General features: G+C 40.7%; 1 protein-coding gene across 1 annotated transcript; it reads left to right on the top strand.

Annotated features, from left to right (window-relative positions):
* Window positions 1–1,249: 1,249 nt before the first annotated feature.
* bco2l (beta-carotene 15, 15-dioxygenase 2, like) lies at window positions 1,250–11,192 on the top strand. The gene is made up of 12 exons (XM_033618621.2): window positions 1,250–1,365; window positions 3,400–3,577; window positions 4,162–4,373; window positions 4,857–4,972; window positions 5,111–5,213; window positions 5,324–5,464; window positions 7,463–7,623; window positions 8,053–8,223; window positions 9,344–9,481; window positions 10,270–10,452; window positions 10,621–10,731; window positions 10,917–11,192. The coding sequence occupies exons 1-12, from the start codon at window positions 1,332–1,334 to the stop codon at window positions 11,031–11,033; spliced, it is 1,665 nt and encodes a 554-aa protein (XP_033474512.2). The 5' UTR covers window positions 1,250–1,331; the 3' UTR covers window positions 11,034–11,192.
* Window positions 11,193–15,394: the final 4,202 nt, after the last annotated feature.

Here is a 15,394-nt window from a genome sequence, read left to right as displayed (position 1 = left end):
GTTCTGAACAGGCATATGTCTGAACAGGCACTGTGTTAGTTACCTTAATTTTCCATTCACTCTCTTATATTTTTACCCTTAATTCTATGTATTACTACCTTTGTCTTAATTGTAATTCCCTCCACCAGATTCGGCATATTATTAAACACTTAGCCTGATAGATAATAGAGACCTATATCTTTATCTTATATCTTTCTTGTATGCAGTTGATATTTTGCTTTTTGTATACAAAAAGTGACGGTGTTTCCCTATGAGTGTTGTTCTTCTGCGTTAATATGTCCTACACTTACACACACACATACACACATATGAAGAGCTAACCACAGTAATTTGGTTTTGGGACCACCAAAACTGTTTCACATCTGACACGCCTGCCTGCAGGGTTGCTTGGTGTGTGAGGAATCATGCATGGTCACAAAACTTGAAAACAGTGCTTATCAGAATTGGACAGAGTACTGCATGGCCAATTAACATGGAGTGGTCTTTGAGGAATATCCTCATTACCTTTATTTATATGTATGCTTATTTTAACGGTGGTGTAGCATGTTGTGTTTTCTTTGATCATTCAAACTAAAATAATGCTACTGGATCTGGCTTAACGGCTTTGCAGCAGTTTTGGCATAGAGATCCTGCTGCTACATGTTGTAATATTTACAGTAAATTGGGGATTTTAAGTGAAAATGAGACAAAAATGTGGGGGAATCCTGAAAGCTGTGAGACACACCAGCCTTAAATGGTTGCATGAAGGTAGACAGTGTATAGTGAGATTAGATGGAAGCAGCTAACGTGCACAGACTATGTGGACTAACTGCTATATACAATTAAATATCAGACAGCTTTGTTTACAGTAGATAATAACAGCAATAAACTCTTGATAATAATAATAATATTAGATATAATAATCTGCAACAATAATAGGCCTTTGTGTATGGCATAATGATTCAATCAAATAACTAATTCTTCCACAATAGATTGGGAAAATATACCAATTGTAGTTATTTCTTTGCAATCCTTAAGAAATCTGCCCTAATGTGTAATCCTCAGTGCTTGCCGCTTCATGATTCAGGTTATTGATTGCACAGCTTGACATGATACATTATGTATTATGTCACCTTATGTAAACAGTGGCCTGCTCATGAAGCAGCAAACAGTGCCTCTCTTGTCACTTTTATTACTGGTTTTTAATGACACAGTCAACACTGCGCCATACTTCTGTTTCATGCCTGAGATCAATTCCTTAACTTGGCAAGGAACCAAAGGTCCAAAGGTTTTCCTCAGGGCTTGTATAAAGCCTCTGCGCTGCTCTGATCAAATCTGCAGAACGACCAGCCATGTCCGAGACAACAGAGACCCGGACACACAGCAGTGAGTACATACCACTTTCAGATGTGTAGCCAGATTCTGGCAGATTGATTTCATTCATAATTCATTTAAGAATATGAACGTGAAGCAAAAGTAAAGATGCTTGGTTTGTTGTAATTGGGATAGATGAATTGCCAATGACACCGGGGATAGTTCAGGTCATGATTTTTAAAAGAGGTGAACGTTTTACTTGTTATGCTGTTACATAACATAATATGTAACATAATAATAACAATACATAATTCCATTTAATATTTAAGTATGGCTGAAGTCACACTAGTCTTGTTTCTACATAAATACCAAATCAGATCACTCTCTACAAGAGCTGAACACAAGTTTTTTCTTCTTATCATTGATTTTGGGGAAAGGGCATGACTAAATCAACTTTTCACTTTAACCCCAAAAAATCAGTGTGTAGACATTCACAGCATAGTAATGTAAAATCCCTCCTATAGAATTACAAACAGAAACACATACACACAAAGAAGTGAAAACTGTGGTTTAGTCATTCTGGTATTTTCTTGCATTTCAAGATCCAAGCTGCCGTTACAATATGACATGTTGGCATTTTCTATTGTTCCTGCTCCAAGGTCTCCTGTTGAATCAGAGCTGGTGAAAGAATATGCACAATGTCTAATTAAAAGCTTTTAGTCACTCTCAGCTGTTAGCTATAAGAGGAAAACTGGCTGACAGGTCTCTGCACAGCAAAAATTAAAAGAACAGAAAGAAAAAAAAGACGTATGATTATGACAGCTAATCCCAACAAGGTCATTTATTTGTACACTGACATACTGTTGGTGCCGTGAGGAAAACAATTCATTAGAGTAATAGCTGTTACAAATAAACTACAGTTGCAATTGTGATGGTTCAAAAATGGGAGATAGACACAAAAAAAGGCAATACCTGAATCTATTATCCACAACAGTTCTGGGCTCGTCAGTGTCACTGTTTTGTTTTCAAGAGACACGATTTTCAATGCAGCAATGAGAAAGTACATGAAATACCGCCCTACAAAAATGACAGCACACATTCAGGCATCATTTGCAATGCTGCAGTAATCACAATCAAAACTCACAAAGTCTACATTGTGAGAGATTGTGAAAGCCTACAGCGGTTATCTCTCTATTGCACATTCTCATTTTTATTGTCTGCTGTAGTAGTGTCATGGGAATGAACAAAATTCTGGTTCTGCTGATTGGTCGCAATAACAATTCACATCGTCAGAAAGAAAAACCCAAAGTCTGATATTGTAACCTGAGCTCAGCATGGGGCTCCATACTGAACCGCATGATTTGCTTTTTTAATCACGTTACTCTCATATATATTTTACAGTCTCCATTATGTGCGGAGATATGGGGTAATGAACAGGAATTGGTTATTGGATAACAGATAAGACAGTAGATAGTGCAGGTGTCATTCACAGTGCATGACCCAAGAGAGAACATTCAAGCGGGAGCTGCTACAGCACGTAAAGTCTTCTATCACAGAAAGGATAATGTGGTTCTCATGATCGAGCTAACTATCTCACTAAACACTCTCTAATCACTTGTTTGATTATTTGATTTGAGAGGTAATGGCTTAAAATACAGCCACAGAGGTGTGACAACACACTGTTTACGAAATCTCAAAATTAGACTATATTCAGCTTGATTCTAAAGATAGTGTTGACATTAGTTAATAGGCCACACTGACAGTGCCGTCCTGCAAGGGTGAATAACAAATGTTTTCCTGTGGGATACATGCAGTACATACGTACACCATTTCCCTCTTAACAATTGTTCAAAGTCCAGTGGTTCACAGCACCACGCCTAGTGTGTATGTATGCAAGTGATATATGACCTGTGTGTGAGTGTTTGTGCGTGACAGACAGACAGACAGAGGGAGACAAAGCAAGAGAGCAAGGTGGAGAAGGTGCAGTGTTGTGGGGCAAAGAGTTCAGCTGCTGCTCAAGTACTGCGTGCTATCGTGATTGTATCTAAATACAATACAATTTCCTCTCCTCTCCTCTCCTCTCCTCTCCTGTCCTCTCCTCCATAGTATCCAGCAGGCAGCGATGTCCACAGGCCAAGGGGCTGGAGTGTGTAGCCGCCCTGGTGCGTTCTGTGGAGGAAACCCCTGATCCCATTCCCACCACCATCACGGGAACCATCCCAACCTGGATCAACGGGAGCTTCCTGAGGAATGGTCCTGGGAAGTTTGAATTTGGAAACGACAGGTCTTTGAGAAATACTATGAAAAAGGAACAATTTAAATTGAAAGAGAACAAATTACAGAGCTTTATTAGCTTGACTAAAAGGAAATACACCCTAGACATAACAGTAATTTATACTGCTCCAAGAACAGGACCGAAACCTGCTGTCACTCCCACATTGACTGACAAGTTTTGGCACAACAACACATATGGTACAAATCTATATTTTCAAACACAACAGCTTGGTCTTTTGAATGAAAACAATAATAGCAGTTACATGTAGTGACAAACATTAACACAACTGGGAACAGTGGAGCAGTACAGGAAGCAATACGAGTCATGTATACAATAGCTTTTCAATGGCTTGTATCTGTGAATTTCTAACAGGATTGCTTTTGATATGCAGTTTGGAGATATTCAGTGATTTATCTGTAAAAGCCATCAGTGGTATTTAAACCATGTAGTTTCAGCTGTCACATACTGAGCAACACTCAGGGTTATTTTTCTTTTACCCATGACAAATTCTCAATTTTTTTGTCCTCGTGTCTCTGTAAAATTGTCTTACACAATTACCCTGCTGACAAATTACTTGTCTTTTTCTCTCTCAGTTACAACCACTGGTTTGACGGCATGGCCATGATGCACCGGTTCCACATCTCTCAGGGTGATGTCACCTACAGTAGCCGATTCCTGCGCAGTGACTCCTACGTCAGCAACTCGGAGAAGAACCGCATCGTGGTGTCAGAGTTCGGGACGTTAGCCATGCCTGATCCCTGCAAGAACTTCTTTGCACGCTTCTTTTCACGCTTTCAGATTCCCAGTATGTGTGCCTTCTTTACATATTGCATATTCCCGTGGGTAATCCACGGGAGCGCGGCGTAATGTAGCACCAGCAGTGCCAAATGCATTATTAAATTATTCCATTCATTTTTGCATGAAAGTAACAAGGCAGCTGTGCCAGATTATTACAGGCAAACGAGAAGTCAAAGAAATAGTCAGAGAAAATATATTGTTATTCTTTACTTTTTTCTTTAGTGCTCAGCCTTGACTGTATGTGCTGTGTTGTTTATTGACTTCTCAGCCTGATGAAAGCTAGTGTAACATTATATTGTCTTTTTATTGAGGTAAAGTGAACACAAGTCAATGTGTGTGTGTGTGTGTGTGTGTGTGTGTGTGTGACGAAAAGCTTCTGAAAAACTAAGCAGGAAGGAATAGATGGTCTGCCATGTTATCTGCCAGAACGATGACTTTTGCTGAAGTGTTATATTTTTAATATGTTCCTGACACCTGCATGTGTGAACAGAGACCACAGATAACGCCAGCGTGAACTTTGTCAAGTACAAGGGGGACTATTATGTCAGCACAGAAACCAACTACATGAGACGAGTCGATCCACAGAGCCTGGAGACAAAGGAGAAAGTGAGTCAGTGCAATGAATATAAAAGTCCCTTTTGAATGCTGATGCTGATAAACAGTCAGAAGGTAAAGACGAGGAAGATGGGTGACCGCTGATAATGATGATGAGGACAACAAAGATAATGATGCCGTCTATTTAAGGTGGACTGGACTCAATACATTGCTGTAAACTCAGCTACAGCTCACCCACACTATGACCGTGAAGGAGCTACATACAACATGGGAAACTCCTACGGAAGAGGCGGTAATCTTCCTTCACTCCTTGCTTCCCACCGTATGTCTGTATTTATGCAAATATCCTTATGTTATCCTTATTAATACATACTGTACATGTTTGTTTTTGGGCCTCCTCAGGTTTCTTTTACAACATCATCCGTGTGCCCCCTCCTGAGGAGAAAGCAGCAACAGAGGACTCTGCAAACCTAAATGGAGCCAAAGTGATCTGCTCCATCCCTGCAAGTGAACCCAGGAAACCTTCCTATTATCACAGCTTTGGTGAGACGCAACTACAGTAAAACAAACACCTTCTTTAAGTTGTCTGCATGCTGGATGTATACTGAGGTGGAATTAATGAGTTCTGAGAGATTTTGTTTTTCGCCCGCACTGACAGGGTGAGTCTTCTTCACTGAAAGAGAGCATCGCAGTTCTTCCATGCTCTTATTAATTACTAATTTGAATTCCAGTCTCGCCCTGCTTCTTTTTGACAATCAGGGCTCCTTTGTCTTTCTGTTCAGCTTTCACTATCTCTCTCTGTCTATAAGTCTGCCTTTGACTCACACACAAAAGTACACACTTTCTCTTGCACTCTGTGTCTCTCGTAAAAATGTTAAATGTGTTATAAAGACACACGATCAACTTTTTACTGCTAGTTTCTTCCATGGCTTCACTCCAAGAGCACTGTTACTAACATACACACAGTCTGTGTAACAGAGTTTGATGCTTTGTTGTATGTAAATCGGTTTTACTGTTATATGTGCTGCTATATTTCAGTCAGGGACACTCACTATAGGAACTAGCAAATGGTTGCACATCTAGAATGGGTGGAATAGGGTTTGCTGTTTAAAGGGACAGTGCACCCCCAAATCAATTTTTTTTCTCTTACATGTAATGCTATTTATCAGTCTAGATTGTTTTGGTGTGAGTTGCCTAGTATTGGAGATATCGGTCATGAAGATGTCAGCCTTCTCTCCAATATAACGGAATTAGATGGCACTCGGCTTGTGGTGCCCAAAATGCCTGCTGTTGAAAAACTCAACAGCAGTGTCTCTTCCCAGAGATCATGACCTGGTTACTCAAGTTAATCCACAGACCTTGTTGTGACCAGTTTTATGCAGGAACTATTTTCTTTCTACCAAACTACACCCGCCAACCGTATCACTACGCAGAAGGAAGTGTACATCTACTGCTAGCTGTCCTACTGTAGCACCACTGAGCTAGCTAGAGTTACAGCTCTGCGTAGGATGTTGCCATTAATGTTTACATCTCATGCCGTCACACATGCCTCTTGTCCATGAGTAGATGCACGCTTCCTTCTGCACAGTGATATGTTGGACAATTTTAGTTCAGGAGAAAGAAAATGACTGATAAATAGCTCTGCAGGTAAGAGGAAAAATATGTACTCTTTTGATTTTTTGGGTGAACTGTCCCTTTAAGGGAGGTCTTAAAGAATCCCAGAAGTAGCAAGGATTCTGCTGGGAGGACTTATTATTTATTGACTAGTTGTTGATTCAGGGGGAGTAAAGAGAGGAGTGAGATTACATTGATCACATAGTACATGTGTATAAGTATGATTGGATATTACTAGTCAGTGGATAGCCAAGCAGTTGATGGAGAAACCACTGATAGTGAAGCATTAAGCTGATGACAATTAGCTAATGCCAGAAAGACTTTGTTGCTCTGCCCAATCTAACACAATGTAGCTCTCTTTGGTTGTTGTACTGCACTAGTTTCCTGATTATATCTCTGTCTATATTTCCGGCAGACCACCCTTGCTTTGCCAGACTGTCTGGCACCAAGGAATCTCACAAGTGATGGAACATTGTACGGTTATACAAGGCACCACGTAATTACTTCTGTCACTAGAGTTACAGTAGATGGGGATTTATGTCTAGCCCCCATTCCATGTGTTTATCTGCTAGCACAACATTTTTGTCTCAGAGGTTGGTGCTAAGGCAATTTACTTTGCAAACTGACAGGCCAAAAGCAGAGTAGCAGTGGATAAGACGGATTCAGAAAAAGAGTACCATTGCCTCCTATGTACAAACCCTCCACTCCTGGTCCAATTAAAACAACATGGGGCCACTTGGGAGCTAATTTTCAGTTACATACATAACATAAATGCCCTACCATTTTTTAAACAAATTTGGTTCAACACTGAATCATGTTGGCAGGTCACAAGACCTTGCACTAATGAGCTTTGACCCATTTTGTGTGTGTTTATGACAAAAGTTATCAGGTGTCAGTGGTGTGTTTGCATGTGCCCTCTCTCTCCAGTCATGTCAGAGAACTACATTGTGTTCATTGAGCAGCCAGTCAAGCTGGACCTGATGAAGTTCATGCTGTACAGAATCATGGGAAGGAGCTTTCATAAAGTCATGTCCTGGGAGCCTCAGTATGACACCATTTTCCACTTGGTCGACAGGCACACTGGCAAGGTGGGTTAGTTTACTGCACAGCAGCAGACTTAGCTCATACAAAAAAAAAAAAAAAGTGCGAGGTAGGAAACACACACCCATCTGCTGAATAGTCAGAACAAAAAAGGAAAGCTGCAAGCTAATCTCTTCACGCATGGCGGAGCTTTTTCCTTATTTATTTTGATGAAGTCACACTCTGATGGTGTAGCATTTTCTCATACATTGTTACTCTCAATTTTCTCATCTCATTACACAGCATACCCATTAAGCATACAATATCCAACTTTCATAATGTGAAGGTACAACACAATAACAGCAGTGCCAGGGAGGACGCTTGTCCTCAAATGTTAAAACCAACACAGAAGCTCCTTCTTGTTTAGGTCAAGCCTTTATAATCTACTATTATTTTGTTAACATTTTCCTGATTGCTTGCTGTGATCTGTCCAACAGGAGAGTGAAGTGAAGTACAGTGCAGCACCCATGTTCACACTGCATCAAATCAATGCGTTTGAGGACAATGGGTTCCTGGTTATGGACATGTGCTGTGGGGACGACGGTGCGGTCATTGGAGACTTCACACTGGAGAACCTCCGCAGTGGCTCAGGAGAGGATATGGACAAGGTAAATGCATACAGCTTGACTCTGAATCATGCAAACATACACACACACACACACACACACACACACAAAGCCTGACATACCAGTGCTTTATTAGTATGTCATCAGTGAGCATCTCAGATTGGAGTTCTGGGGTCTTCAAGGATCCCTTAACTGAAAGACGGACGGAGCAGGGACCCCCTACTACTGACTTATTGAGCTATTGAACTGGGCCTTCATTAACATATAGGGCAGTGTAAAGTGCCATGTATAAACATGCCCTTTTATGGTGCATACATACTAAGTTATTAACATAATAATAACTGTTACAGGATTTCATGTTAAATCATCAGTGCTGTGTACTGTAAATTTTATGTTTGTTTTTTTAATCAATAGATTTATCTTTGCTAATAATATGCTGGATTCATATTAATGTGCATTTTCAGACAAATTTTAATTTTTGGGGAAAAAAAACAAAACAAAAAAAACCTTAAATTCATACTTAAATTATGAAGCAATAACTTGGCGGCCCGTCTACAGTAACTCTGAGGACCACTTAGGGGCCGCAAACCCCCTTTTGAAGACTCGGGTACTAAATGATCTCATCTAAAGTGATTTTCTGTTTTCACTATTTCTAAGCCACTATATTGGTTTGCATACTTAATACTGACATCAATTCATCCATCAAGTTTTTTATTTACCTTAATCAATGTCTACAAAACAAAAATATAATAAAATTATGAATTTAACATAAACATTAAATATAAAACATGAATAAGCAAGGATTTAGAGGTAAGACCCATCTGTCTCTGTCTCGCTCTTGTTTACATTATAGTTCAATTGTATCTGAGGTGCTCGTATTTTTCCTTTTACTTCCTCTGCTCTCTCATAAATTAGAGTTTCTGATGCAATAAGCTTTTGAAATCTCCGCAATTTCCAAATGTGGTGAAGTGTGTTACTTTAATCAAAACACACTCACCTAAAAATAATATAAAAATTCCTCCAAACAATATTACTGCCAACATGATTTTGTGTCAGTATTTTGTGTCTGCTTGGGTCTGATTGTCCCTGAGGTTGCATTGCACCTTTCAGTCAAAGCAGCCCCACTCATAGCTCTTCATGTCTGCCTGATTTTGTTTGGCAGTTTTACAACTCGTTGTGCAGAAACCTCCCAAGGAGATATGTCCTACCCCTGACTGTGGACGAACAAACTCCTTTGGACCAAAACCTTGTCACTCTGCATAACTATAAAGCCACGGCAAAGAGGACAAACCCAAATGAGGTAGGTTTTAAACACGGAGTGCCACGTGGTCACTCTGCAGACAAAGTAATATGTTAAACTGTACATCGACCTGGTTTTCCTAGAATCAAGGAAAAATTTAGGCCTATAATCATGATGAATACAGCCGATTCACTCCCACACACTCTATGCAATTATCCAGCATGATGAAACACTGAAGGTGCTTTCTGCAAGATTGTAATTTCATGACTTACGGCAGATAAAATGATGTCAAAATGAGAGTCCACAATGCGGCTGAACAATTGCCATTTAACAGCTTGTGCAACCCCCACCCCCCGGCTACCACACACACACACTTACACTATCCAACATTTTCTTATGGCAGAATAAAGCTGAAACATTGAAAGAAAATGTGATGTTTCAGTTGTCATGACTACCTAAGTGACACAGTCCTCAGTTCTCAGACAGAGTGGTGCTATGTTCATGTAACAGCTGAAAAACAGCTGTGAAAGTGCTGCCGGCTACCACGGTCACTGAGGACGAACTAAAAAAAAATATGGGTTCGTAATTGCAATTGATGGCACATATATTTCAAAGTAAAAATTAAAAGAAATTGATTCATTCTTAACTCAAGTTAGAAATAAATGCCTGGGATCTTGTGCACGTATCCATTTACGTGTTTTTAGGGAATAATGCAGTATTGATTCCAGCCCTCAACAGTGTACAGTAAATCAGCTCTGTTGGTGTGCATTAACTGGGCACTTTTTTTGGGCTAAAATGTAGAAGTTGCACTGAAAGTAAAATCCTCACTTTCCCCTGTGACCCTCCAGGTTTACATGACCCACGAGGAACTTCACGACGATGAACTGCTGCAGTACGGTGGCCTCGAGTTCCCTCAAATCAACTACGACTGGTGCAATGGCAGACCTTACCGCTACTTCTACTCCTGTGGCTTTGGGCACGTCTTCAGTGACTCCCTGCTCAAAATGGACGTCCACACCAAGGAGCTTAAGGTCTCTATCAATCAAAGACTACTTAGGGAGACCTCATTGTTAACTGTTCACATCAAAGTTATTTCCACTGCCGCCTCTCTATCACTGAGGGCAGGAGGTTGGGAGTTGGTTTTATAACATGAAACGGCTCCCAGTGAAAGGGATGTTTATGTAATCTTCCCTATCTAGGTGTGGCGTTATCCCGGCTTGTACCCGTCTGAGCCTGTCTTTGTTGCGTCGCCGACAGCAACTGAGGAAGATGATGGAGTGGTCTTGTCAGTCATCATCACACCCAGAAAAGTAAGTTAACCAGTAATACAAAAAAACAACACAAAAACAATCTAGAGCAGAGGCAGACATTGTTAACATGAGTGGTGACAACATTACTTTGACTTATATTGACATCAGATTGTAACAGCATACTTTGACACTGTACTGTGAGAAATATGTGACCTCTTTCTGTTTTTAATGTCTTCTGTTTCCAGGAGAAAAGTACTTTCCTGCTCGTTCTGGATGCCAAGACCTTCACTGAGCTTGGAAGAGCAGAGGTCCCTGTCAATATCCCATACGGGACCCATGGCGTGTTTAATGAGATGGGCTAGATGTGCCACTGTTTGCAGCTCTGTGGCAAATTGCTAAAATTGAACCAGCAACCAGCCACTTTATCCACAGAGCAGAATATCTCTGTTGATGTCTCTGCCTGTAAAATTCCTGAACTGTAAAAGAAAGAATAAAAGAAATAAGAGCTGCTTGGGGGAAAACTGCAGACTCATGGTATTTGTTTGTGCCTCTTTGATAGGAATAGGTGCATGTCCTCACTGTGTGCTGCCATTACAGTCAGAAAGATGGCAATCTTTTGGAGACTAACAAGACAGAAAGCCCAGCATGGCATCAGCGCACTGATAAAGTTTGTCCTCTAAGTGTTCTTATGTGCTCATGTAAGATTTTGAAGCAGCTTTTAGATTATGGCCAGAGTCCCATGCGGATGGTGCTTACTCGAAATACTTTACGTGGAAAACGTTTTTAAAAAACAAAGCAAAATATGAAAGTCAATACACACATTGAAATAAAAATCCATTTCCCCCTTTTTTTCTGTTTAAACCCAAAGTGTTTTTGCATCCTCACACCACTGGAAACGCTATACTCCCAGTGAGAACAGAGCAGCACTTAGGATACATAAAAATGCATCAGAGGAAATTCAATTTCTGTCAAAGTAATGTGATAGAAATGGACAAAGTCTGAAATGGCTGGAAAACAAATGGATATAACTGGTCGATAGCCTCCAGAGAGTCTAGCAGAGGTCACATCAGAAACGTAGTGCTGTTTATACGCTCAAAACAACCCAAAACAAAGTTGACACACACACAAACACTGACATGTAGGACCTTGTGTACGACTAGAGCTGCTTGTTCTTTCATTGTATTAAACTGTGGGCCGAAACACAACAGAATAAAACACACAGACCCTACCCTGAATGTGAAGTAGCCTACAGCTGCACTTGTCACTCCATCGTCTCCACAATTGACTTTACTGATGCTTATTTCATCGGCTGCTTTCCTTCTCACATTGATTTGAACAGATTGATTTGAACTGACTTCGGGCTCTGCACCTGATACATGCACTAATGGCTGTTTGTGAAAGCTGAGAGGGTTCAAATATATTATGACCCATAGTTTTTTCTTGCCTTTTTTAATATTTCAAAATAGTCTTTCAGTCAAGAGTTACAGTGGGTTTTAAGTTTTAAAGATATTTTGCAAGCTACCTGTGAATAATTCACAACTGTACAGTACACGCAGGCTGAAGTTTCATCTGTAGGTTCTCTTATTATGCTCAGCTGAATTAAACAGGAAGGTACAGGGCCGTAGTGTGCTGTTTGTAATTCAGTTTATTGTAATTAATTTAATACAGTGAATTAAAACACTTATGTTTTTGTCATGTTCCCCGCTCAACTCGGGCTTTGTCTCCTAATAAGCATGCTGTACAGGTCTCCCTAGATACACATTAATTAACCCATAATTCCTAATCTAATCAGTCATGCTTAACCTCAGTGTGTGTGTGTGTGTGTGTACTGTATGCTCAGGTTCATTAGTACTCTCTCCAATAAGCATGACCAGGAAAGAGAGATACAGCGACCTTTGCCCTCAGATAAATCTCAATCTAAATTTTGTTTTTGCAAATCTGCGAGAGGAAGCAAAACCTTATCAATGCTGCCCAACACCCTTTTAATTTAAAGCATTATTGGGTGAGACATTAAGCATGGGGATCAATGGTCCGTTCAATGTGTTGTTGTAGATAGTTAAAGCTTTTGTTGACAGTTTAATTTTGGCGTCACTGGGCAGACATCCCAAACGTTGGGCATTTTGTAATTCAAGTGGTCTAAAAACATACTAGACTCCTGCACCTTCCATAGACAGTAAGGGCAACGGCCATAGCAAGCTTGACGTCACCTATCGGTTTGTACTCCCATTTCAAAGCCTTGAGTTTAGCATTTTGGCCATCTTGATTGAGCAAGGGGTTGAGCTGACTGAGAAGCCGAGGACACTCTGTGGCCCAGCCTTAATTTTTAAGGCCTTAAATAATGTAAAGCCTCAATAAAATGTAAACGGGTGAGTAATATAAAAATTTACCCCTGGTAGAGTTGTCATAAACAGGGAAATTAGCCAGGCTAGCAGGCTGTAAACATAATTCTACTATAAAGCTAGACATTTTAACATAGGGATCAGTGGGAGATTGACTGGCTTCTAAAACCAAACTCAATTGCGCATTTAAGGAACTGCAGTTTTAGGCACTTTGTGTTGGCTTCATTTTTTAGGCCCTGGAGGTTGTTGCTTGGCACCTACACTTGGCTCTGTTTTGGGCTCCAGAAAATGTAGTAAGTAATGTGGGGCTTTGGCCAATCACGGGCCATTTTCAGAGAGAACAGCTGTCAGTTATGTCAATGACTGCTTGTGAACTATCAAACTAAGTAGTGCCAATCAAACATGAATCAAGATTCTGTTACTGTATTGCCTCAAATGTTTTCAGAAACGTATTTTAGGATGCATTCACACTGGCGCTATTTAGTCCGCTTTAAATGAACCCTGGTCCACTTCCATGGATAGTTTGGTTCGTTTGGAGTGGTGTGAGCGCTCATTCGAACTCTGGTGTGGACCAAATGAGAGAACCCTGGTCAGCTTGAAAACTGGGGGTCTTGGTTCACTTGCAAGTGAACCCTGGTGCGGTTCAGTGGGAAATGCAAATGGACTATTCAGCGAACCAAAGAGAGGAAGTGACGTAGAGCGCAATGCATTTTGGGTAGAAAAAAAAAACAATGCCAACAGCACGAACCGGGAGAAGCAGAGGTAAAAAAAGAAAAAGTTGGAAAATGTCTCGGTCCTGGCCAATCGCTGAGCCGGGTTTTCTTCTTCCTCATGCTTTTTTTCTTCCTGGTCAGTGGTCGTTTCGGGCAATACTGCTCCCAGACAAACAGTTGTTGTAACTGCGTGACGTTATCCAGGCAGTTTGGTCCGTTTGAAAAAGTGCAGTGTGAAAGTGAACTGAACCAAATGAAGGTGTGAAATTTTTTGGCATTCCCCGCCCAACCAAACGGATTCCCTGGGACTATCCTGGTGTGAATGCGTCCTTAATGTACTGTTTAGCTGTAAAATGACATAGTTTGCGACCTGACTCCTTTTGAACCTAAACAGTACACTTAAGTATGTTTCTGAAAACATTTGAGGCAATGCAGTAACATAATCTTGATCCATGTTTGATCAGCACTGCCTAGTTTGACAGTTAGACTGCAGTTCACAAGCAGTGATTGTCATGATTGACAGCTGTGTTAGAGACTCCCTGGCTGTGATTTGTTGTTTTCATAATTCTTGCAAATGCCAGTAGGAGCACAGTAGGAGCACTTTGAGGAGGCAGAGGGACATGATTATTTTTTTTTTTTTTTACAGATTACCTGCCCCATGTATTGCTGTCAAGATAATGTGACAGTTGTCATATTTGCCGAGAGAATTACCTGTACTGTAGCTTTAACTCTTTGATGACTGAATGTATTTGGTTCCCCTGGGTCAAGTTTGAAAGACAGGCAAGCACACTAACTACAGTCATTCTGAAAATGCATGTGCAGGCACCTATGTGCGCTGTAGCACAAATAAACTGGCATACACAACATTTGTATGCGAGTTTGTCCGTCCTGCTTTCAAGGTGACAGTTTCAGACTGTCTAAGCTCTTATTTGACCCCTGAGAGTATGTCTGAGCTCACTCTCAACCCCCCCGCTGTCTCCGTAAGCACAAGTTATTGCACAGAGTCTTAACTTTGACTGCTATCTGTATCATTATTTCATATCCCATGAATTCATAATGCTATCATCTATATTCACCATATTAGACACACTTCTCAGAGGCAGGCCCTGATTTCCCTCAATAGTGAGAACAATGTCTTCTATATCCAGATTTGTCATTCCCTATCTTCACGGTCTTGAGCCATCATGTGGAAGCACTGTTATCTGACATACAGATTATGTGCATCTGCATGGGTGTGTGTCTGCATGCGCACATGTGCTTATTTATGGTGGAGTACCAGTACAGAGCCATGCATCTGTGTGTGTGTTTCTCTGTGGGCTCTCTCTAACTGTACACGTGAAATAAACTGCAGATGCTTTACGAAATCAGAATAGAGCAATTAAATACCCACAGAGGGGGGGAATCGTGCAGTGACAACAAGAATAATGTCCCACCATGGACCTGACAGCCTGGCTCAAGAAAAAATAAATGCGAGGAGAGGATTTATCCATGTTGCACAATCATGGATGGAAATAATGTGATGCCCGAATAAGAATCCACAATGCAAATGTAGCTGTTTCATTCACTGTGTGTGCAGCTAATGTTTCTCTCTTGGTTTCATGCCTTTTCCTGTTACAAGAAATGTCTTCTTCCTCCTGAGCCTACTGCTCAAGCAACTGTAAACTTTATACA

Source organism: Epinephelus lanceolatus, chromosome 9 (assembly GCF_041903045.1).
Source record: "Epinephelus lanceolatus isolate andai-2023 chromosome 9, ASM4190304v1, whole genome shotgun sequence".
Lineage (NCBI taxonomy): Eukaryota > Metazoa > Chordata > Actinopteri > Perciformes > Serranidae > Epinephelus > Epinephelus lanceolatus.
This window is presented reverse-complemented; position numbering and strand designations above follow the sequence as displayed.

What these genes read in the sequence shown, in the direction of transcription:
- bco2l (XM_033618621.2), top strand. Translation starts at nt 1,332, where the DNA reads ATGTCCGAGACAACAGAGACCCGGACACACAGCA. An exon ending in TCGACAGGCACACTGGCAAG is followed by an intron (nt 7,624 to 8,052) that starts GTGGGTTAGTTT and finishes TCTGTCCAACAG; the next exon opens with GAGAGTGAAGTGAAGTACAG. An exon ending in AGAGGACAAACCCAAATGAG is followed by an intron (nt 9,482 to 10,269) that starts GTAGGTTTTAAA and finishes GTGACCCTCCAG; the next exon opens with GTTTACATGACCCACGAGGA.